Source organism: Typopeltis vanoorti, chromosome 8 (assembly GCF_054136105.1).
Source record: "Typopeltis vanoorti isolate ZY-2024b chromosome 8, IOZ_Tvanoo_1.0, whole genome shotgun sequence".
Classification (NCBI taxonomy): Eukaryota; Metazoa; Arthropoda; class Arachnida; order Uropygi; family Thelyphonidae; genus Typopeltis; species Typopeltis vanoorti.
Genome location: NC_143556.1, coordinates 145,441,928 through 145,466,350, shown reverse-complemented (window position 1 = coordinate 145,466,350; position 24,423 = coordinate 145,441,928). Strand labels below are relative to the sequence as shown.

Sequence of the window (24,423 nt, the reverse complement as noted above, 5' to 3'; positions counted from 1 at the left end):
AACAGGGTTAAAGACCAAGCATAACCACGCACGCTCTGTTTAGTCTTAAATCAAACAGAACATCTGTCAGATGAAAAGGAATGTAGAATTAGGGAAAGGCTAAGATGGCTTTTTCATTAGTGAGATAGTGAAATTTACTAATGCATTAAAGGAGAAATAGATATTTATTTCTATCTATAGATATATGTGTGCATGTATGCACACATATATCTATATCTATATATATATATATAGCATGCACATACTTAAAAATGTAGTACATTTATATATCTATCACATGGAGACGAATTACTTATTAAAAGCTGAAGTATCACTGGCATTTCTTCTATGATGGCTATGCTGACTGAGTGTTGGGGAAGGAGGTGGTGTTACAGATATTACTGTATGAGTTTGTTGCTCTACTTTCCCAGATGATTCTGTTGTTAGACAACATGCAGCCTCATCATCCAGTTTAGTAAGCGATGGCAAAGATATGAAAGGCAATGGAGAATGTGTACATGAACTGGTTTCATTATTTTCATTTTCTCCTATAAAAGTATCAGAATAACCAGAAGGAACATATACTGCTTCCATCGAGGAGGTTGTATTCTGTACAGTTAGGTGGTCTGACAGGTGAGTCGAACATTGAGATGGTGTTGCTACTGCAGACACTGGTGCAGAAGTAGAACACGAGGGAGAAGATGGAATTAGAAGGGTTTGGGGTGCTGCTACTGAGCCAACTGAAGGACTTGGTGTTGATGAACCAGGAGGAGGTAGAAAGTTAACTGCATAAGAAGTTGATGTTATGCTAGAGGATGAATCTTGAGTCTGTTGAGAGGAAGCAATATTAAGAAACTGTTGAGAGGAGGAACTTGGAGTAATTGGAGATGGCGTATGAGATACAGGAGCAGCTGGCTGAAGAAGACTTGGATTTATTTCTGAAAAGAAATAAATTTTTATATAGACACATTATAAAGAAAAATATTTCATGCAAAAATATTTTTATTTCATAATGCAAAAATACATTATGAAGGTCATCTCATGCCAATCTTTCTTTCTTTCTTATTTTTTTTTCCAGTTAAGTATTATTAACTTAATAATGATTGTGAACATGTCTGCAGTGTTATATATAACATGCACACATTTATTAACTTCAATTTACTATGATACAACTGTTGACAAAATTATCATCTCGAGGGTTTACAAATGCTAATCAGATCTGACCCAAAGTCAGATCTGAAAAGACGGCCTGAAATATGCTCTTAGGAAAACATGTTTTAGGGAAAAAACTTTGTCACTGAATATTATAATGAATTTACAGTATTTCAAATATAAAGTAATAAGTAGGTCTACTTTCAACAAATACCTAATCTAACTAGGAAAGAGTACCCACCTAATCTAACTAGGAAAGAATACCTATGAGTGATTGAATACACAATGACAAGTAGCTTGTATGCAATATTGTAGCAATGCCGACGTTTTTCAGCCATAATTTGCCATGAAATTTAGAGAAAATTTAACGCAGATCTGTGATTTAACAGCTGTGATTGTTGAAGACAGTGCATGCGTATCCACTGAACTGGAATGCTCTCTCATACCACAAGGAAGCAAGAAAGAAATCTCATAACTCGGAACAGAGAAAATTTCCAGAAATGAAAAAAATAAAAAAACTGAGTATCGGCGTATAAGACGCACCCTGTTTTTCAGACCTATTTTCAAGGAAAGAAAGTGCATCTTATATGCCGGCAAATACAGTAATTTATTTATCTATGCTATTTACTTTTATATATAAGAATTTTACAGGGAAAACTGCATATAATTGTTTAATAATTAACTAATAACTAATTCAACAATACCTTACTACCTATCATTAGGAAATATCATGCAAAAGAAAAAGGGAAAAAAATAAAATTAATAAACTAATTACATAATATGGGCATGGTGCAACACATACATACAAGAAAGATTAAAATTCTAGTTGACTTAATATTGTTGGGAGTATATTAACACAGATGTGTGCCAGTATTTCTTAATTGCAACAAAGGCTTAAATTTAATTAAGCTCAAGCTGGTTGTCACCCTTGGGCCGATAGTGGGATGAATAGTTTCATCTACCAATTGCTGGAAATGGTGCATTTTGTTTAGATTTGAATTCTCCATGCCATAATAGACCTAAAATAGAGCTTAAATCTATTTTTTTTTTTTTAAACTTTGATGGCGCCGTATAAGGACTTTAGTCTTGTGTTGCACGCTGCAATTACTTATACTAGCCCCACTGTTACACCAAATTGTGGTTGTCTCACATTTGTAACAAACTTTGTTTGTGTGCTCTGAAGATGCTGGATATAATACCAGCGAAATATTAGCTTTTAAGTTAATAAATAGTTATTTTCTTATCAATCTGTGTTGACATCAATACCATTTAAATCCAATTCAACATGTGTGACGAACACATAAGCCTATCCACACGTTTAAATCTATATCATCATTACAGTTAAGTAATCTGTAGCTTCTTTTCACTACGAATGTTTCAAAGAACAGATATTCAAATTTTTGGCTGCTGCTGCTGCTGAACAGCATGATGTTTATGTCCCAGCTGACTTAACAAGCCGTGTCCAAAGCACAAAAGCTCTAGGCTATATATCACCATGGTGCTCTTTTGTACACATGTTTGTTTGTTTCAACACATCAGTTTTCATAAGTTCCATTGCGTTTGTATAATCGATGAGAAGGCTGAAATCTTGGAAAATAAAAGAAACATAAAAGACGTGAAGAAATTTCAACCATCAAACAAACTACTTTTCTCAATGGCTACAATCCAAAATTTGAGAAAATCAGCTGTTTGTTTTGCCTGCTTCTACAACAAGAGATAATTATCATAGAATCTCTATCCCACATACCAGAAGCACTTCTGAGCATGTTACTTGTAACCTTAGGAAATTTCTTGAATCGCATTTTAAATTATTTAATCAAATCACCTCCAAAGAATAAAAGACCTTTGGATCTTTGATAAAATATAAAGGACCTTTGCAGCTACATGGAGTCCATTCACTTCCACATGAGTGCAAGTTATTTTACTGTGTTCAAACAGACCGATCCATCACTAAATGCATTTCTGAATACCAATTTTATGCTAAATCCAAAAAACAGACAGGATCCTTTGGGATGATGTCAATATTTTTGCATAGGTGTCCCCACAAATATGAATGTCTGTTTTAGAGAAAGTGCTGAGGTCTGTCTCCACCACACAAATCTCAATGGCAGACTATGTCAAAAATCTTGGCAACATTAGTAATTTTATTAGGCTCCCCCCAATATAGTTACACACACCTGTATCAGATCCTAATAGTATTGTATTTACCTGGCTCTTTCACCACAGTCTATGAAAACAAGTACCATTCTCCATGTACCTACATTGTTTTTTAAATTTCTTATTTCTATTCTGTTACACTTACTATGATTTAAGAAACAAACCAAACTATGTGTATAATTAATCACATTTAATTAAATATATATCCACTGTGTTCACATGTATTTTATGTTTCTTTCATGAATTAAACACAGTTACCTCTCCATTGAAGACATACAGAATGAAGCTGTGATCTCATAAGGTTAATGAAGTTATGAGAGAGCATGAGCAGTGTAAACTGGCTGGCTGTATAGTGATGAATTAACAATGCTGGCTTGATTAACTGAGTAAATAACATATTTGCCATAATTAAATGATGAGGGACTAAATCCCACCACTGGCATGGATGTTTGCGAATGTCTTTGGGGGTGGTAAATATCACCACAGTGTGAGGCCTGAAATGGCAAAAAAAGTTTCATATCTAGTTTCTAGAGCAAGGATTATCTAATCCTTGGACCAAGTATCAGTACAGTACTGATAATTATAAGTACTGTACTGATAGTAAGGGATATATAATTATCCCTTACTAATAGGGAGTAAGGGATAATTTTCTTACTGGGAATTATTCCAGGGTAAAGATATGTGCAATACATCTATAATATAGAAACTTAGCCTCTCCTTTACCAAGACCATATTGTGTATGAAGATTTGTCAAAGAGATGCAATTATCCTTTCTTTTAAAGGGACATATGGCATTTGTGAAAGAGAATTCTGTTTTTTTCCTGAAGATGACAAGCAGTAAAGTATTGTCCACACTATAGAGATTACTCACTTAAAGTATTCCACATAAAAATGCATGTCGAAAAAGCGGTTTTTTCAGCTCTGCTAAGTAAACTAGTTTCTCCTCATTACAACAGCTAGAGATTTAGATGCTTTAATGAAGAAAAACTATGCTTATCAAATTCTACATTACCAGTAATTCACAAAGTACTTCTGGAAAGAGGATAAGTATCTACAAATATCAAATGCCTAATATAGGCTGTACATAATAATAAAAACACAGATATGCCATCTTTTGTGCTTCTGGAATAACCTTCAGTAATGAAACTGAAAGGGCATAAATATGTAATATCAATGTTAGTCAGAAAATGCTAACTAATTAATTACATACACAACAGGCAAAGTGGGATTAATATTTAACCTGAATTAAGAAATCTTAAAAAAAAAATAAGCTACAGATTGAGCTATTCTTGATCTTTATATGTTTAAGTGCAAATATACAGAATGCAGCTCAGCAGTCAATACTGTATTACAATAAGATATGACAAGAAACAACACAACTAGAAAAAAACAGATCTAATTCCACTCACAAACCACTAGCACAAATGATGCAAAATATGATTATTCATCTTCCCGAGTTTTAAAATTTTTTCTGGAAGTACAACTTGGTCAAGGTAAAAAAAAAAAAAAAAATAAAAAAAAAATAAGGCCCTTATCCTCAACTCCCCAACTGAAAGCAACGATACATTGAAGGAAGACATCACAAAGCTAATGGTAAAATCTAGGTTTGAATGCAGAAAAATCACCAGTGCTTCAGACCTACAAACAAGAAATGGGACAGGACAACCTTCCTGCAACACATCAGGCAAGTGCATCAAAACTAATGATGGCTGTGAGCAACCTGAAGGTTAGTTCTCTCTAATCACATATATGAGACTGGTACATCACATGGTACATTCACCACAAAGGAGCAATTTAGAAGATGAAGAATAATTGAGCAATGCTAATAGCCAACTTGAAAACCTAAGTACAGGGAATGTGTCTGACCCACTCAATCAACAACCAACCCTACAGACACTTACAAATCCAATTTACAAATATACATGGTCTCTGCTCCAATCTCAACAGTGTCCACTTCCACCACCAGTCTGCAAACCACCTCCTGCTTTTTTCTAACAGAAACCAAAATGTAAGACTTTCCAAGCAGCACTACTCATGTGTACTTCCTCAAATACACACTCTTCAACTCCTTTTGACTAAAGGGAAGCAGTTGTGCATACATACGGTTCAATCTCACATACCATGCCAGAGAATATTCAACTTAGAATCACAATCTACTTTGGCTGAAAATCTCTCAGCCCCTCTGTCAAATTCATATGCTGTCTATAATGCTTTCCCAATGCTGCCAACCACTTGGAACTCTGACTTCTACTCTTTGAAAGTTGATGTCCTTCAATCCAACTTTCCTAGCAGCGAAGTTATCTTCACTTGGCAAATCTCCAACTGCACAGACCAAGCAAGTAGAGATGCTAAGACATTCGCCATAAATGACTTCATGCAAATTGCACATACCCACCAGAATACCAGATAATCTCAAACACTCTGCACCTCTTCATCACTAGTGATCCCTCCAAATTTACTGTGAAGGTTGCATTTCCCTTGTGCTTATCTCTTCTCCCACTAAGCAATACTCACATAACTATTCTCAACTAAGTCATCTGGCATTATAAGAGCACCAGATTGGGATGACCTCCAAGATTTCTGTGCCTCATGTTCATGTTTGGATTACTGCTTTCGGCCTTCTAACCCAAGCTTATGCACTGAGCTGAAATAATCCTTTACAGTATGGAAGCACATATTATATCTGCCTTCTATGCTAAATTCCCATCCTCTAAGTAAGGCCTGGTTCTCAACAAAATGTACCAAGTACAAGGCAACTGGCTCGCATCAAGAACTCTGCCTTCTCTCACCACTTACCCCAAAGCCTGATACAGCTGCAAGAAAATCCTCAGTGCATGAAAAACCGATTAACAAAGAGCCAAAATGGAAGCCACACATTTTGGTCTCTGGACAAAGCAGTTGAGCAAAACGTTTTGGCACACTGTTCTCCACCACTACTGCATCCAGATGGGTCAATTGCATTATTACCCACAAATATCTCCTATCATCATGTTTTCCCCAAATGCTTGCACAGACAATTTTGGTAAATTGTCCCACAACCATTCCAAACACCCAACACTTTCTTTTAATATATATATATAACTTGGTGATCAGGATTCATCATCATCAAATTCCTGACATTTACCCTTGTTATCTCGTTATTTTCTCTATATTATACCTTGTTCTACCTCTAAATAGCCCACTTTCTAATCTACTGTTGTGACTTTCAAATATTAATTCAGTACTATTTCCTTTTTCGGATATTGGCAAAATTTATTTTATGCTGCGCCAGCCAATATCCTATAATAGAAGAGACTCTTGTTCAGGGAAACAATTCTAAATTTAGAAAGGGATACACACAATAATTAATCTTATGCTAGCGCTGTGCAGATTCAGTTAGCAGTCGTGACCTGAATCTCACTTGAGCAATAATATCTAATTCCTTCCCACCAAAAGGTTCTATTTCATAAGTGGTGGTTTGAATTTGTAATCAGGCATAAACTCAGGTATAAGGTACAAAACATGTTTATTGGAAAAAAGCACAAAACATTTACAGTTAAGAAAATTCAAATACTCAATAGAACAAAACTCGCTCTAAGCTAAGGTTCATTCATACTAAATCACAACAATGAAATTGAGTAAGCAAACTCCTTCAATTATGAAAAGATAAGATTAAGTGTGAGCATAACACTACTAGGATATAATTCCTTTCACAAGTTATTCACAGAACACGCACTGAACACTTTCATTAATACTCTATCAATAACCATCTTAATTCTAAATTTCATTAGTCAAGCCTAGCCATTCTCAAAGCACTGCCTATCAACAATTCTTCTTTGTTCCATGGGGTCTTAACTAATTCAATCAAATTCTCACTTAAAAGTCCTCTTATAGTGTCCTTTGTTTACAGTATACACAAATTTCTTATTCTTCTAAGCGATTTTTAACATAGAATGAAATTCTTTACATTACCGGATCCCTTCAGATTTCATGCTGCCATCTCATGTAGATCTGGATTACCTTACTGTATAGTTATCAGCCGTCATTGCACCTGGCGATGCACTACGCTTTTCTTTGAATCATTTCCATACTGTGGCATGCTGTCTACCGCTCTGCCGGAAACTTTCTCTGTTCTCTCTGATGGGACATTCTGCTAAGGCTAGATTCTGCATAGGCCAGTCATATCGCGATCAGCTCCGCTAGGAAATCATCAAGCATTCTCAAGAAAAGAACCCGCTGTCCGTCATCACTGTAGTCCACTCACCGCTCTCTCACGAATCCCCCGACAATCCCCTTAAAACTCGAATCCAGGAACCGAAGAAGAAAAAGCCCTCTAATATTGGGTGCATCGACTTTTATTCACCTCTATTCGATGTGGTTTTTACCCACGAATCCCATCGTTCATGCCCCTTGGGTGATCCTACACTCTCCCTAATCTGTTAGGTTTACCCTATTCCAGGTAGTCGTTCAGAAGTCACTTTCCGAGTAGGTACAGCTCCATCGCTACGCTCGACTCGTACAGATTATACACGATTATTCTGGATTACTGCTTATAATCTTTCTTGAAATTTCGTAATGTAATAGACAGCTTAGTGGGATTTACAAAACTTAATTCCCTTACATAATTCTTACTATTCTGATACGAAATTCTCTGCTTCTCATTTCAGTTATACAGGAATAAATTTCAATATATGGCACATATGGACTACATATTATAATACAACATAAAGAAATTTCTCATAATTATTAGGTGATGTGCAGGTATCTCCTTAATTAGTAATATTTATCATGTTAAATCCTGAATAAAGAATTTACTTGTAATGTTCTCCATTCAGGATCTAACACCCTCAAGGGGTGTACAGGATATGATAGTAATACTTGAAAAATTTCCACCATTACTAACTTCATATCTACAATTTTCCTTCAGATCAATATATTACCTGTCAAGGCTCCAACATTGTCAGATCTTATATTTCTATCGTCTAAGGAACTTTTTACCATATCAATCCACCTATATCTTGGTCTTCCTCTGGGTCTTTTTCTGCCAACATGGCAGAGAACACTTGTTTTGCTAATCTGTCCTCTCCAATTCTGTTTAAATCACTATAGCACCTGAGATTAGCTTTGCAAACTGATTCCTAGATGCTAACAATGTCAAGTTCTTTCCTAATATTCTTGTTTTTAATGTGATATTGCCATTGATGCCATCTGTTTAAGCTCCTAATCTTTCTCAGGACTCTCATATATGTGGTCTCTAGACTTTGGTCAAGTGTTTTACTTCTAACCCAGCTCTCAGATCCATAAGTTAAAATTGCTTTGAACACTGTCTTGTACACAGCTAATTAAGTGTTTTGACTAATTTCTCTCTTATTCCATATGAAATTATTCAGTTGACATTCTACCGAACCAGCTTTGTTGATTCTGTTTTCTATTTCGATATTTAATTTACCATCTTCACTAAAATTCGTGCCTAAGTAGCTGAAATGTTTTGCTTGTTATAATGCTGTCATTCAGAATGAAGTTCGTATTTTCAATGTTTTGCCTATTTGCATTGCTTTGTCTTGTTATTGTTAACATTCATACCATATTTATTACAACAGTTATTCAATTTAGTTAGGGAATCTTGCAGACTTGTAGTGGATTTATTTAGAAGTATAACATCATCCACATAAATCAAAGAACTAAGATTAACATCTTCAAGTTTGATATCAGGTTTAATACCACTTTCCTTCATAATATGATCCATATAAATAATGAATAACAGAGGGGATAATGTACATCCTTCTCTGACACCAGATTTAACATTAAACCACCTTCCTGTACTTCCTTCAATTCTAACTACTGACTTACAACTCAAATAAAAACTAAGTATTGCTTGATATAATGCCCTATTGACACCATATAACTGTAATGTTTTGAATAGCTTCCCTCGGCACTTTGTCATATTTAAGTTTTATAGATCTTCTCAGATTTACAAAACTTAAATACAGATCCTTGCTATATTCTCACGACTTCTCTACTATTTGTTGTGAAGTGAAGATCTGATCCCGTCAGCATCTATTTGGCCTGAATAGAGCTTGTTCTTCACCAAGCTTTTCTTCCACAATCTTTCTCAAGTATACTTGCATATATTTTACTAGGAACACTCAGTAGAGAAATACCTCTGTAATTCTCACATTCAGTTTTATTTCCCTTTTTATATATGGATACTATGAGAGCTCTACTCCAATCATCCAAGATTCATCCCTCTTTCCAGGACTTATGAACTATGCAGTGCAGCCACTGTAAGACTTTTATATCTCCATACTTGAGCATTTCTTCTTGAATATCATCTACTCCAACTGCCTTTCCATATTTCAGGCTTTTTCTACTTCAAGTATGGATATGTATTCCTGATTGCTTGCCTGATCAGTGTTTTTTTTTTTTTTTTTTTTTTTTTTTTCCCCGATGTGCTGTTGTCATCACTGCCAGTTTCATTTAGGAAATTTTTTAAAGTAATTACTCCATATTTCAAGGATATCTTTTTCTCCAGTTTTCATATCACCTTTATCATCTCTAATTCCTTTTACAGCACTCTTTCCCCATTTCTGAGCTTCATCAATAACCTCCAGAATATCTTACCACCTTCTTGATATTTATTTTCTATGTTCTTAACAAATTCCTTCCCATGACTTTTTCTTTAACTAGTTTTACACAGTGGTTAGCTTTCTTACATTTGTCTCTATATTCTATAAGAGCACAAGCTGACTTAATTACCATGAACTATTGATATGCTTTCTTCTTTTCCTTCACTGCCTCTTTAACTTCCTGTGTCCACCAGGGAGTTCTGATTTGTCTACCCTTGCAGACAACCTCAACACATGCCTCTCTTCCTGAATCAATCAATGTTTTATTCAGAGCTTGCCAATCAATCTCCAAGGTTTGATTCTTGTTCTCAAACTCTTTCATTTTTCTTTGAATAATGTTTACGTATTTTAGTCTACAGTTCACATCTGAGAGCTGCTCAACTTTTATTCCCTTTAAACTTTCTTAAATGTTATTCTTTTCAATGTGAAATTCAATTTTATCCTGCTCAAGACTAAATGGTGATCACTTTCAATTTCAAATCCTCTGTACACTCTTGTATCCAGTACAAGAAAACATCACTATAAACAATAACATAGTCGATGAGACTTTTTTTATTCCTTGCCTCTTCTCTCCACGTGAATTTGTGCACATTTTTATGTTGGAACATGCTGTTAGTAATAACCAGTCCATGTCCTGAACAGAAATCCAACAGATATTTGCCATTATTATTAGCTTTGCTCTTTTCTCCAAATTTTCCCAAAATATTTTTGTATGTCTCACAATTATTTCCTACTCTGCTATTTAGATCCCCAACAAGGACCAACTTTTCCTTTTTCATTGTGTCAGTTGCTTTTTCTAAAGCATCAAAAAAATTCCTCCACTTCTACCTTAGTAGAACCTTCTGTAGGACCATAGGCACAAATAAGTCTCATTGTCCAGTTCCCCATTCTCATATTTGCCCACATTACTCTACTTGAGACTGTCTGCCATTCAAGAAGATTAGTCTCATATTTAGTGTTGAATACTATGGCTATTCCTCCTTTTCCTTGATTGTCATTGCCTGAATATAACATTTTGTATTTATTGCTCAGAAAGATCTCACCAGTTTTTGTCTTTTTTGTTTCAGTCACTCCTATGATGTCGATCTGGTACTTATCTAATTCCTCAGCTAGCTCCACTTCTGTACCGTTCAGGCTTCTGGTGTTGATAGTACCAATCTTGAGCTCTGGTGATAATGAGTTTGGGTGTGTTTTAGGATTTGTTCCAGTAGCTGACTTTTTGCTGTTTTCCCTGGTTCCCTGGCAAAAACAACGGGGGCCTTGTTTAACCGGGCAACGCTCCAGCCAGCATGTCATTCATATCAGCATTCATATTTATTAATTGTTGAGACTATAACAATGTGAAAATGGTTATTTTAATTTCCCAACATTTTGTCCTTCATATCAAGGTCATCATTTGGAAAATACATTGACAAGCTAAACTACAAATAGTATGCCAAAGTGACCCCATGATTTGATCAACTGCTATTCTAGTGGCCTAATCTTTACTGAAAAAAAGAAAACACTCCATATATATATATATATATTAATGATCCAATATAATCAATCTTCTAGTGTATAAACACAAAAGAAAGAACACTGACCAGCTCACATGGTGTAGGAGATAGGACAAGGAAAATACTGAAATCTTGCATTCCAAGAAGAGAAACTGATCTTCTCTAGAAAGAACATATCAAAAGTAAGAGGGAATGAAGCAGGATCCTTATCCTGAGGAAGAAGACAGGACTCTGTTATGCTGTATTGGAATTCACTATATTATCTTCACCTCACTTGAGAATAGTGAGAGGAACAATGTTTAACACACTGGTTACTACAAGATTTTCTTTAAATGGAGAAGAGGAATGGTAACTAATGGGATCGAGTTTTCCATAGCAAAAAAGTGTCCACATGCACTTCACCAAAAATGTTATCATCACTCATAATTAAGGATGCAACAAAGTAACATCCCATTTGCAGTCGAAACCAATTTCCTAGGAGTTAATTCACAGGACACTTTTTTTTTTTTCTGATGTTGATATCTAATGTAACAGTGAACATGTAGGTAAGTGGTGAAGGAGAAAGAAGGAATCTATTAAATTTCTTAAAGCTTGGAGTCGTACTCATTGGGGAAAAATAGCAGAGGGAAGGCTCCTCCAAAGAACAGAAATAGAAGGAAGAAGACGAAGCTGACTTGATATGCCTTCAGCTGAACCATGTATGGATGTTGACCAGTGGCGGCCCATATTTCTATGTGACCAGAGGAAAGTAATGGAATGGTAGCGGCCAGTCCTGGACAATTCCATGAAAGTACCTATATAAAAAAGTATGATGCAACAGAGCACCCACTTGAAAAAGTGAATGGAGGGAGTCTGAGAGAAAGGCATCCAAAAAGCTTGACTCCCTTCCTCTGTATAGAGGAAGGAATTCTCAGAAGTGCTGAGTGCACCACCTCAAAGAGAAGAACAATATTTCAATGTTGGTTGGATATATAAAGTGTCAGGTATTGAGCAAGAAAACTATTGTTTTGAATGAAAAGAACAAATCCTCTGGAATCCAAGGAGGCCATGAACGTGATATGCCTATATCAGGATGAGCTAGGTGCAAAAGTTGCCCCAAGAAGAGAAAATGTTCTTCACAGTGGAAAAAAACATTATCAAGAGTAAGATGGAATGAAGCAGGATCCCTACCTGAGGAAGTGGACTGGACTCTGTTATGGCAGTATTGAAATTCACTAGATTATATTTCACCACACTTAGAGAAGTGAGAGAATTCATGTTTGAGACATTCATTGTGAAAAATCTTGAAACTAACTTTTGTGTACTACGAGGTTTTCTTAAATGGAGAAGAGGAATGGCGATTAATAGGATCAAGTTTTCCAGAGAAAAAAGTTTCTGCATATTTCGCTAAAAATGTAACCTTCACCTTGACCAGTAATTAAGGATGCAACAAATTAACCCCTACTTCAATACAATTAATAGATTCCATCTTTTTCCTTAACCACCTGCCCATGTGGCACTGTCATGTTATAGGTTTTGTGGCCTATCATGCGTGGAGTTAACATAAATAAAATAAAAATTACATTTGGGATATTTTTAAGAAATACCCTTCTTTCAGTAGTATTGAAAAGAAAGTGTTGATCTACTCAAATTTACAAGGGTTTGGCCAGAGATAGAAAAAGAGCTTTTAATAAAAAGAAACAAATGCTCTCTGAGACTAAGGTTACAGAGGGTCTTTTATAATGACTACTCTCATTCATATCTCAGGAATGCATCTTGATCCATGTTTTGACACAAATTCACTAATGTTAATCAGTTTCTATGGAAGTTACACTAACTAAATCAAGGCAAATGTCTTACTCATTTTAAAAGATAAGAATCCAGGATCTTAGAGAATTTGAGAGATATGACAACTGTTATTTCTCTACTTATAAGAATAACAGTTTATTTCTCTAAAGCTGTCTCTAAACAAAATGACCAAAGTTAGCTAGCACTTTGGAGTAAGTTGCTCTAAACTTCTTCTCCTATATTTTGTTTTCAAAAGCATCTTTGTTGGATTCTGAAATGAAGAAAAATTAAAATTATTAATACTCCTTTCAGAATCCAACATAATCCGCCATATCAAAGGCTACATTTGTAATTATTATTTAATGTAAATCTCTTATTATAAACTATTATTCATATAATTATCTTTGAGTTTTTATTATTTAATCTAGGATATGTATTAATAATGGAAAGGACTCTGTATAAAAATAACGTTCAGATTATTTTATTTATTCCTATATTAATAGTAGAAGAATTTGAGTTCATCATATTTAATTATATATTATTTGAATTGAAAAATATCCTTTTATTTTATTTCTGTATGTGAAGGTATAATGTTATGTAATGCTTATGCACTGCTCTAATTGTTGTCATGGAGACGGAGTTAAAAATAGAAAGCGCGAGCATAGTAGTGCGTGTGTTATAGATGTGAGATGGAATTGATATGAGCTAGACGGTGAGAACAAGTTTTGGCGGGAAAACGGAGTGAAAATATATAAACGGAAAGCGAGAGTAAAAAAAGGCAGTTGGTCAGCAGAGTCAGCACTAGAATTAGGGACTGAGTACAACTGGAGCACTCAGCACAGTAATGGCACTGAGAACAGTACAATAAAGATGAGGAAATAATTTATGCAGCACGAAGTTAAATAAGAGGCTGTAGTACAAAGAATTAAGTGCTGTGATCAGATTACAAAGGATCGAAATGTAAATTGACAACTCAGAATATTGATATGGAATTCTGAAGATAATGTTGTATTCCAGAGCTTTCTAGGAAGATTAGTAGAAAGCTGATTCTATTGTAAAGTAGTTAATGGGGAATAAGTAGATTTTCTAGTACAAGTGTGTCTGCCTATGTGATGTGCTGAAATTAAAGATTAAGTTAATTTAAAGAAGATTACTTTTGAAATGTGTAGCTCCAGTGTGATAATTAACTAAAGTTTTAAGTGTGCCTCAGTGAATAATATGTGCAAAGATTTATTCCGGTAAGAACAGTTGTACTTTATAGCATTTTAGAGTGAAGTTATAAGAGTTATCTCCTTCTGTTAAATCCTAACATTAACGCTGGTGTTTATGCTGAAATTAGTCGAAGCTAGAAGATTAATAGTCTTCCCCCCTTAAAGTGATAGCTATCTCTTGACTGAGCAATGTGATTTCTGACTAAGGGATAGATAAAGATTTGTTGTTAGCCTGATTCTTTTCCACTGCACCGTTTATAAAATTATTGGACGTAGCGGGAACCTCAAATGTTAATGTAAAATTCAGCCTATATATAAACATTAGACTGCTAAAGTTAATTAATATTTGATTACACTATTTTGCTTAGACTAATCTGAATGTGCAGTATAATAGAAATTTCCCTATATTTGGATTAGTAATCAACATACAATTAATTAACCTTAACAAGAACAACTTTAAAGCAAGATGGTGGATCAAAAGACAGGAAGAACGATCCAACAAAATGGTGCAGTCGACAGGATGCGATTTCTCTGAAATAAGTTAAGCAATTGAATAAATTTTGTGTGATTATAGTAGAAGAATTGATAACAGAACCTTTAAAGTAAAATTAAGCAAATCACTGTGAATTGGTTGTAAATCAGAGTCAGGCAAAGAGATAAGTGAATTTAGATTTTAGAATTGAAATTGTAGTTAAGAATTAAGTTTGATAGATTATTATGGCAGCCTCAAGCTAAAAAATGGAGGATAGTGAATTTTTCCGTACAGTAAACCCACAACAGGTCTTTCCTCAATTTTCGGGTGAAAAATCTGATGATGTGCTGTCATTCTTCACTTATGTGGAAAAACTTAGGGAAATAGCTAACTGGACTGATTTCCAATTACTGATACTATTAAGAAGTAAATTAATTGGCAAAGCTAAAACTTTTTTGTACTCATCTCCAGTGCTAAAAGAAACATTAGATTATCAAAAATTTAAGGATAACTTGATTTCACAGTTCTCAAAATTAAGAAGTATTGGCCCAAATTTATGGAAGTTACAGAGCGTCTTACAAAAAGATAAAGAAACTCTCACTGATTTTCACAATCATTTATTGACACTAGCCAACAGTTTAAATGTGACTAGTGAAGATAAACCTCACTTAGATTGGGCTGTAATCCAATAGTTCCACCAAGGTGTTAGAACAGAATTAAGAGAAACAGCCTATAAGAAGAAAATTTCCACCTTAGAAGAGTGTCTCAAAATTGTTAAAGAAATGATGAATATGTTTTTTAATTTTAAAGGTGGTTTAAAAAGTGGCATAAAGATAATAATGACGTACGATTTCATTGATTTTTTCTGATAACCCTTTAATGTATGGTTTTACTGTAATCTATATTATTTTTTGATAAAGTTTTATGAAGAATTTTATTACTGGTATTTTTGCTATATCTATTATTTATAAATGTATTGCTAATAATTTTTAATTCTTGTTTAAGAGCTTGTTCATTAGAGCAAATTGTTATAGCTCATAGCTCTGTTTTCGAGGGTGTTGATGACTCCAAATTTCTGCAAAGGGTGGTGATATGAGTTAGCATGTATATATTCAACACCTCTAAGGATCCTCCCCCCCCCCCATCCCATTGGCACAACCTGGAGTTTATTGCACCTGTAACTTACCCATAATATTGGGGAAACTGGACATACAATCCTAATCCATAAAAAAGAACACAAATGATACATTAAATATAATTTTGGTGAAGCAGGCCTCTCATATCACACTCTTAACACCCTACATCGAATTGATTGAAAAAATACTTGTTCTTGTATCATACAAAAACTTGGTATGAATGGAAATTTAAAGAAGACTGTGAAATTTTGATTAACCACCCCAATCTTAATAATAATGGGGGCATAAAAATCCCAAGAATTTGGATGACACACATTCAGCCCACTTAGTTTCCAGCAAACCCGGACTTCAGTACTCTAAGCAATTTTTCATTTTTTATTGGCCACTATCCATACCAGTTGCAATTTATATGTATAATTATATGAGCATAATAAATTTAGTTTAATCCTTTACCCAAGTGTAGGCAAAGAAAGTTTGTGCCTGAAGTAGTTCAGGATTGAGGCAACTCGTAGCAAAGGTGGACCAAGCTCTCATCACTCCTTGTCTCAGTATCTCCCATAATGCAAAGCACATCTCCTTGCGGACATGTATAATGCTATGCATTAAGGGAAGGATCACTACCCAGATCAGTTTCGACCCTTACTGGGGTCTCACATCAGTGGGAGACCCACTGACGAGAGAAATAATAAGGTGCTACACCTTTTGGCAACTCGTATAAGTAAATATGACCTCTCCATTGCTTCTGCCTTAGTATCACTACTTCTGGGTCTGCCTCCCATTGATGAGACCTCAATAAAGGTCAAAACCGGTCTGGATAGTGGCCTTTCCCTTAATGCATAGCATTATACATGTCCACAAGGAGATGTGCTATGCATTATGGGAGATACTGAGACAAGGAGTGATGAGAGCTTGGTCTACCTTTGCTACGAGTTGCCTCAGTCCTGAACTGCCTACACTTGAGTAAAGGATTAAACCAAATTTATTATAGTCTAACCAAGTGGAAAATAAACTTCCAACATCGTTCTCTAAATCTAGAGTAAATTAATAATAAGATGGTACACCTTTTGGCAGCTCGTATAAGTAAATATGACCTCTCCATTGCTTCTGCCTTAGTATCACTACTTCTGGGTCTGCCTCCCACTGTTGAGATCTCAATAAAGGTCAAAACCGGTCTGAGTAGTGGTCCTTCCCTTAATGCATAGCATTATACATGTCTGCAAAGAGATGTGCTTTGCATTATGGGAGATACTGAGACAAGGAGTGACAAGAGCTTGGTCTAATAACAGGACTCTAGCTTCGATGTAGTGTTTTTTTTTTTTTTTTTTTTTTTTTTTTTAATGCCAGATAAATAGTTTTATCAGTTGATCAGTAACTTTAGCATGACACGTAGATTGTAGCATAGCTTGTTTCTTTGTATATATACATATACTCCAGAAGATGACCTTAATGTGAAGGTCTAAACGTCGAGTGTATATATTTTGGTTTATATTAAACTAAAGTTTTACTCTAACACGGTAGTTGTATCCATAATTTTTCGTAATGTGTTCTGATCACCATGTAAGCATGAAAGAAAGGATTCACTCACTTTCTCTCTCTCATCTTTTTTTTTGCTTCTTCCAATAATTATATCGCTACTTAAACAATGTCCTATGAACACTACCACCTTTTACTTTTTTTTTGTTTCTCAATTAGAATTGTCACTTCCATAACTTTCACTTTGGGAAAGCTCTAAGTAATGATTCCATCATCACCTATTATTGCTCCACTTATTTTTCTTATCCTGTCATTCCCCCCCCCCCACACACACACCCCAAGTTTATCTAGCTCTCGAGTCAACTGTAATGAATTGTTTTAATCTGCAAATTTCAAAATCAAGTTACTTTTGTTTGTATCATCTATTAATATTGTTCTTTTCTCTGGTATCTGTTACTTTGCTTTTGATGCACTATATTCTGTCATATTTTTTGGCAATTTTTAAAAACTATCTTCATTTAACAATATGTCTACAAATGTATTAATAAATATACTATTTACAATGAACCCAATAACACTCACAATAACATGGTAGAAAAATAAGTTAATCAATATAGAAAAGTAAATTAAAAAATCCTATCTCACAAGAGTTTGAAGTAAACTGTGCTTCCTCAAACTCAAACTCAATTTTCCAAAAACATATGCCTACAATTCATTGTCTATCATTCTTTAGATCTCCAACAAGGACCAGCTTTTTTGATTTCTTTATGTTGGCTACCTTCCCTAATAACTCAAAAATTCATCCACTTCTTTCTTAGAACCTTCCATAGGACCACTGGCACATAAAATTTCCTTGTCTGGTTCTCCATTTTGATATCTGCCATGCCATAACTCTAGTTTGTGGAAATGGCCCACAGATCAAGAAGTTCACTTTGTGTTTGTTGTTCAATGCTATCACCGCTTCTTTCTTTCCCTAATTACTATTTTCTGAATATAACATCTCATATTTATTATGGCATCTACAGTATATCTATCTGATTACTATGGCATTTAAGCATTTTCATAAACAATGTTTTTCTTAATTTTTTTTTTCTGTGCATTCTTTCCAATTTCTAATACCCCCTCCTTTTTTTCGGAAGAAGAAATGCCCTCTTTATATTCTAGTTTTATCTTAAATATATTTCCTATTGGTTTCTTGTTTCTATCTTGAGATATTTTTTAAAGGTATTGACACATTTTCAAGAAACGAATAATGATTAAATATGGGAGAGATAATTGTAGTCTATAAAAATTATAATGCAGGGTTAAAGTTCGTACATTTAATTATGAAAATTGGATGAATTGCAATATGCTTCACTAACTAATTAAATAACAGCGCTGTCAGAAAAGGCAGTAGACTTAATAATTGCTTTTTTAAATGAAAGCAACTAATAAGATAATAGCTATTCATGCATGTCATCAGACACATGGTTTTTGTAGTGCCATATAAAGTCTGAATAATTACTGACATAACAGAAGGTCTTGTATGTTACTCAAACAAAAAGATTTCCATATATTGTGAAGTACTGGTTTTTGTTCAAGGTGATATAAAAATAAATCACTTCAGAAGGGTCCTTAAACATTCTGATGAAAAATTTTTTTCTCTAAATATGGCATGGAAATGGAGGACCAATCAATGTGATGACGCTCAAGTTGATTGATCATGAGAAATGTAGATACCACTTTTCTCTTTATGTTCCACATTGTTTATGTGCTCTCTCTTACAGATTTCAAAACTTCTCACCATCTGACTGATGTAAATTGTCACAAGAACAATGGGATGGTATATACCCCCAGGGTACTCTGCAAATGGAGTGTTGTCTTTATAAGAAGTTTTGTAAGATGCAAATTGGATGGTAGTTCAAACCAACTGTTCTTAAAAGATGTGCTATCTTGTTTTATTGTTCAAACCAAGTGTTCTTAAAAGATGTGCTATCTTGTTTTATTGTTCAAACCAACTGTTCTTAAAAGATGTGCTATCTTGTTTTATTGTTCAGACCAACTGTTCTTAAAAGATGTGCTATCTGCTTTATTGTTCCATCTACATAAGGTAAAGAAATTCCCTTGAAATTAATTTCTGGAGAAGCATAAGCAGGTTTATTCCAGAAGAGAAATTTAATACTCCTATGAATAGCCATTTAGGAAAAACTAGAAGGAACTAGTGGAACAAGTACTTTTTTCTTTTTTTGTCTCTTCATTCTTAACAATCCTTAAAGACTGGTTCTTTAAAGTTCTGATAATACCTTACTTTGTCAAGAATGGTGAAATGAGATGGCGCACACACTCACATATTGTCCAATATGAGTTAGTTTTATGTATACATCTAACTCTATGCCTCCTCCATATGTTTTTTGATAAGGACATCAAAAAGAGGTAATTTATCCTACTCAACATTCAGTACAAACTTAATCTTTGGGTAGTGATTATTAAGGAGGCATTCAAAGTCTTCTACTCCACATTATTTTTGTGCCTAGTCCTAACAGTTATCATATCAAAGTGATCTCGCTACTTTCATTTTGATAAACCATCATCATTATCAAATTCCTGCCATGTACCCTCAAGGGGTGTACAGGATATGATAGTACTACATGAAAAAAATTACATCATTACTAACTTCCTATCTACAATTTTTCTCCAAATCAGTCTGTTACTTGTCAAGACTCCATCATCATCAGATCTTATATTTCTATTGTCTAAGGCACTTTGTACCGTATCAATCCACCTATATCTTGGTCTTCCTCTGGGTCGTTTTGCTGCCAACCTTGCAGAGAACACTTGTTTTGCTAATCATTCCTCGCCCATTCTGTTTAAGTGACCATACCACCTGAGATTACCTCTGCTAATGCATTCCTGAATGCCGACAATGTCAAGTTCTTTCTTAATATCCTCGTTTTTAATACGATATTGCCATTGATGCCATCTGTTCACGCCTCTAATCTTTCTCAGGACTCTCATATCTGCAGTCTCTAGTCTTTGGTCAAGTGTTTTTCTTCTGACCCAGTTCTCAGATCCATAAGTTAAAACTGGTTTGAACACTGTCTTGCATACAGCTAATTTAGTGTTCCAACTAATTTCTCTCTTATTCCATATGAATTTATTCAGTAGCCTTCCTACCATACCAGCTTTGTTGATTCTGTTGTCTATTTCTATATTGAATTTACCATCTTCACTAAAAATCGTGCCAAAGTAGCTGAAATGTTTTACTTGTTCTACAGGTTCTCCCTTCACAACACAGTTGACATTTTCAATGATTCTGCCTATTTTCATTGTCTCTGTCTTTTTATTGCTGACCTTCATACCATATCTATTACAACAGTTATTCAATTTAGTAAGAGAATCTTGCAGACTTGTAGTGGATTTATTTAGAAGTATAACATCATTCGCATAAAGCAAAGAGCTGACATTAACGTCTCCAATTTTGATATCATGTTTAATACCACTTTCTTTCATAATGTGATCCATATAGATAATGAATAACAGAGGGGATAATGTACATCCTTGTCTCACACCAGATTTAACATTAAACCATCTTCCTGTACTCCCTTCAATTCTAACTGCTGACTTACAACTCAAATAAAGACTAAGTATTGCTTGATATAATGCCCCACCGACACCATATAACTGTAGCATATTGAATAGCTTCTCTCTTGGGACCTTGTCATATGCCTTTTCCAAATCGACAAAACTTAAATACAGATCTTTGTTATATTCCCATGCTTTCTTGACTATTTGTCGTAAAGTGAAGATCTGATCCTGACAGCCTCTATTCGGCCTGAATCCAGCTTGTTCTTCACCAAGCTTTTCTTCCACAATTCTTCTCAATCGTTCTCAAGTATACTTGCATAGATCTTGCCAGGAACACGCAGTAGGGAAATACCTCTAATTCTCACATTCAATTTTATTTCCCTTTTTATATATGGGTACTATGAGAGCTCTACTCCAATCATCGGGAATTCGTCCCTCTGTCCAGGCTTTCTGAACTATGCAGTGCAGCCACTGTAAGACTTTTATACCACCATACGTCAGCATTTCTGGTCGAATATCGTCTACTCCTGCTGCCTTTCCACATTTTAAGCCTTTGATGGCTTTTTCTACTTCAAGTATGGATATGTATTCCTAACTGCATGCCTACTCAGTGTTTTTTACCACTGTGCCATCATCACTGCTTGTTTCATTTAGCAGTTTTTCAAAGTAATTACTCCATACTTCAAGGATATGATGTATGGAGTAATTCTTTAACTCTGGTGAAGTTGAGTTCGGGTGTGTTTTCAGATTTGTTCCAGTAGCTGACTTTTCGCTGCTTGCCCTGGTTCCCTGGAGAATACAACGGGGGACTTGTTTAAATGGGCATGAAATTTTGTTATGTTGTACCATCATGTTTTATTTTGGTTAAAATAAAAACCAAAAATGATGAGAAGTTTCGATAAACTTCTCATCATTATTTTATTGTTTGTTTTCGCTGAACATTCATGCCCAAATCTTAATTTTGTTCCAATATCACAATTACAGCACACATAAATGTTGGCAAGTATTTAAGAGCTTCAAGATCAAAATCCAATACTAATTACAAAATCAGATTTTTATCCTCCTGTCCACCACCCACAACCTGGTCAGCTTAATGGATGATCTCAGCTAATCAACAAGAGGCAATGGATTGAATCCTTTAGTGGCAAAGGTGTTTGTAGAGTGTTTAGGTGGGAAATGACTAAAAAAGATACATGATCTCTTCATCCTTAGCCTATTCATAGTTCTAAATGTACAATATGGTGGCAGCAGGGTTTTTTCCTCCTGGAAACTTGGATTTTTCATCCCACATACAGACAAATCTGCCTTCAGAAAACAAGCAATTTACAGACAAAAAAATACTGCTGTTGGTGACGATAGATGACATTAATGGTAGCAGTGTCATAGTTGGAGAATTAAGTAGTAGTGGAGAGGATGAGATGTATTTAGCGAAGTAGAGTACTGTACCCTCCCACGATGAATCCATGGACTCCCTGGAGGTGTAACGTAATAATAATAATAAATAGGCTTACGACCTCTGGTGATTGAAATTGACAAAATTCAATTTAAGATAAAAAAAAAACATGTTTTGAGATGAATCTATGTAAAGATGATTTATATACTCCAAGTGTTAAGAATTTACACAAAGGGTACAAGTCTGATTGGTGCAATGACCTTTAACTGTTTCTTTTAAAATCAAGAAAATCACCGACTCAAGACCAAATACAAAAAATTACACACTTAATAAAACTAAAACATTATATATACTTTAAATAAAATTACATAACTACAAAAATATTGGATTCAAGGCCACCTAAAATAAATCTACACTTTAAAGATTTTCTTATCCAAAAAAATTAAAATCACCCAGTCTCTGGCTCATTCTATTACTGGATTGTTTAACTTATACTTAATCACGTCAACTAGACTAAACATCTTGTTTTCACAACAGCAAAAATGTCCATAATCAGTTTCTTTGTTAGGGCCTTTTCTGAAAATATAAAGTTTCTTCTTCTTATCCATCGCCCCCCTCCTTTTTTTTTTATATAGCACATAGGACAGGGGGCGCTAGTGGGCCAAGTACTGCGGACATGTTTTGAAGAGCTCCTGATTCAGATAAGTTTTTACTAGGAATAATTAAGTATATATGCGTAATTGTTTGAGTAAGAGTGGCTGTAAACGTTGTACGCTACCGGTATTATTAGTGTGGGTTTTTTTTCCTTGTCTAAACTAAATTACGAAATCGTTATTATTAGACCTAGTAACCGGCAGAGAGAAAAAAAAAAAAAAAATGGCGGCGGCATTGTCATTCCATGATTTGAATGTAGATTTCAGTCGTTTCGTTAAGTGTGAGGTCTGTTATATGTATTCCTTCGATTACATAAATGATTTGTGGATGTTTAGTGCGGATGGAAGAAGGGTGTGTGCGAAGTGTGACCTGAACGATGAACTAATGAATGCGAATATGAAATTGATGACAGAAAGTGCTAGTACTGATTGTGTCGCGATTGCACGTTTGAAAGAAATGGATGGTGAGCAAGAGAAGCGAAAAAATGTTAAAAAATCAGGAAAAAAGAAAAAGAGCGATTTGACAACCGTAACGGATGTTAAAAGGGACGAAAGTGAGGTGAAAAGAAACGAAATTGAGAGAACGAATGAAAGTAGAACTTGCGTAATGCAGAAATAGCAAGTAAAAAAAATCGAAAGAATAAATGATGGCGAAAGTTCGACGCATGTTGGACCGAAAGTACTGAAACAAAGAAAGATGAATGACAGTAAAAGTGAGAAGAATGATAGCGAAAGTTGGACGCATTTTAGTCCGAAAGTACGGAAACAAAGAAGGATGAATGAGAGGGAATGTGAGAAGAGGGGGTCGAGAGTTAGAAAGTTAGAAAGATTTAATGATAGAGAGAATGTGTCGCGAGGTTCGGAAAGTGAATTAGATTGGATGAGGCAAGAAATGAAATGGATGCGGAATGAAATTAAGAGAATTCAGGTCAAAACTATTAAAATAAATCATGATGGCATGAAAGAGTTAACGAAAGATGAGCGAGTGGCGTTGTGTGGCGACTCCATTATTAAAGGTGTGCTAGAGGATAAAATGCACAAGGTATGTTTTCCAGGCGGTAAAATAAGTAGAGTGATTGAGGCATTGGATATGAGGCGGGAGCGAGCAAAAGTTAATTGTATTAATTGGTACAAATGATTTGAGAGAGAACAAAGAGCATGTCAAAATGAATGTCAAGAGACTGCTTGGAAAGATAAAAGAGAATAGTGTGACAGGAAGGGTGGTCAGTGTGTTGCCTAGGTATGATTGTGGTGAAATGAGGCGGAGAGCAAGGATTATGAATGGTATTCTGGCTGAAATGTGTGAAGAGATGGGTGTACGGTTTGTTAATGTGTGGAATGAGTTTGAGGGACGAAGTGAGCTGT

The 24,423-nt window shown here is 34.9% G+C and overlaps 1 protein-coding gene across 6 annotated transcripts in view; it reads right to left on the bottom strand.

Moving 5' to 3' along the window:
- LOC150104406 (uncharacterized) overlaps positions 1–24,423 on the bottom strand; it is a 459,199-nt gene that overhangs the window by 123,125 nt on the left and 311,651 nt on the right. For all 6 annotated transcript variants that reach the window (XM_090396357.1, XM_090396356.1, XM_090396354.1 and 3 more), the window contains one exon: positions 293–917. In XM_090396357.1, coding sequence (XP_090252483.1) covers positions 293–917 — 625 coding nt within the window. The remainder of the gene's footprint in view (positions 1–292; positions 918–24,423) is intronic.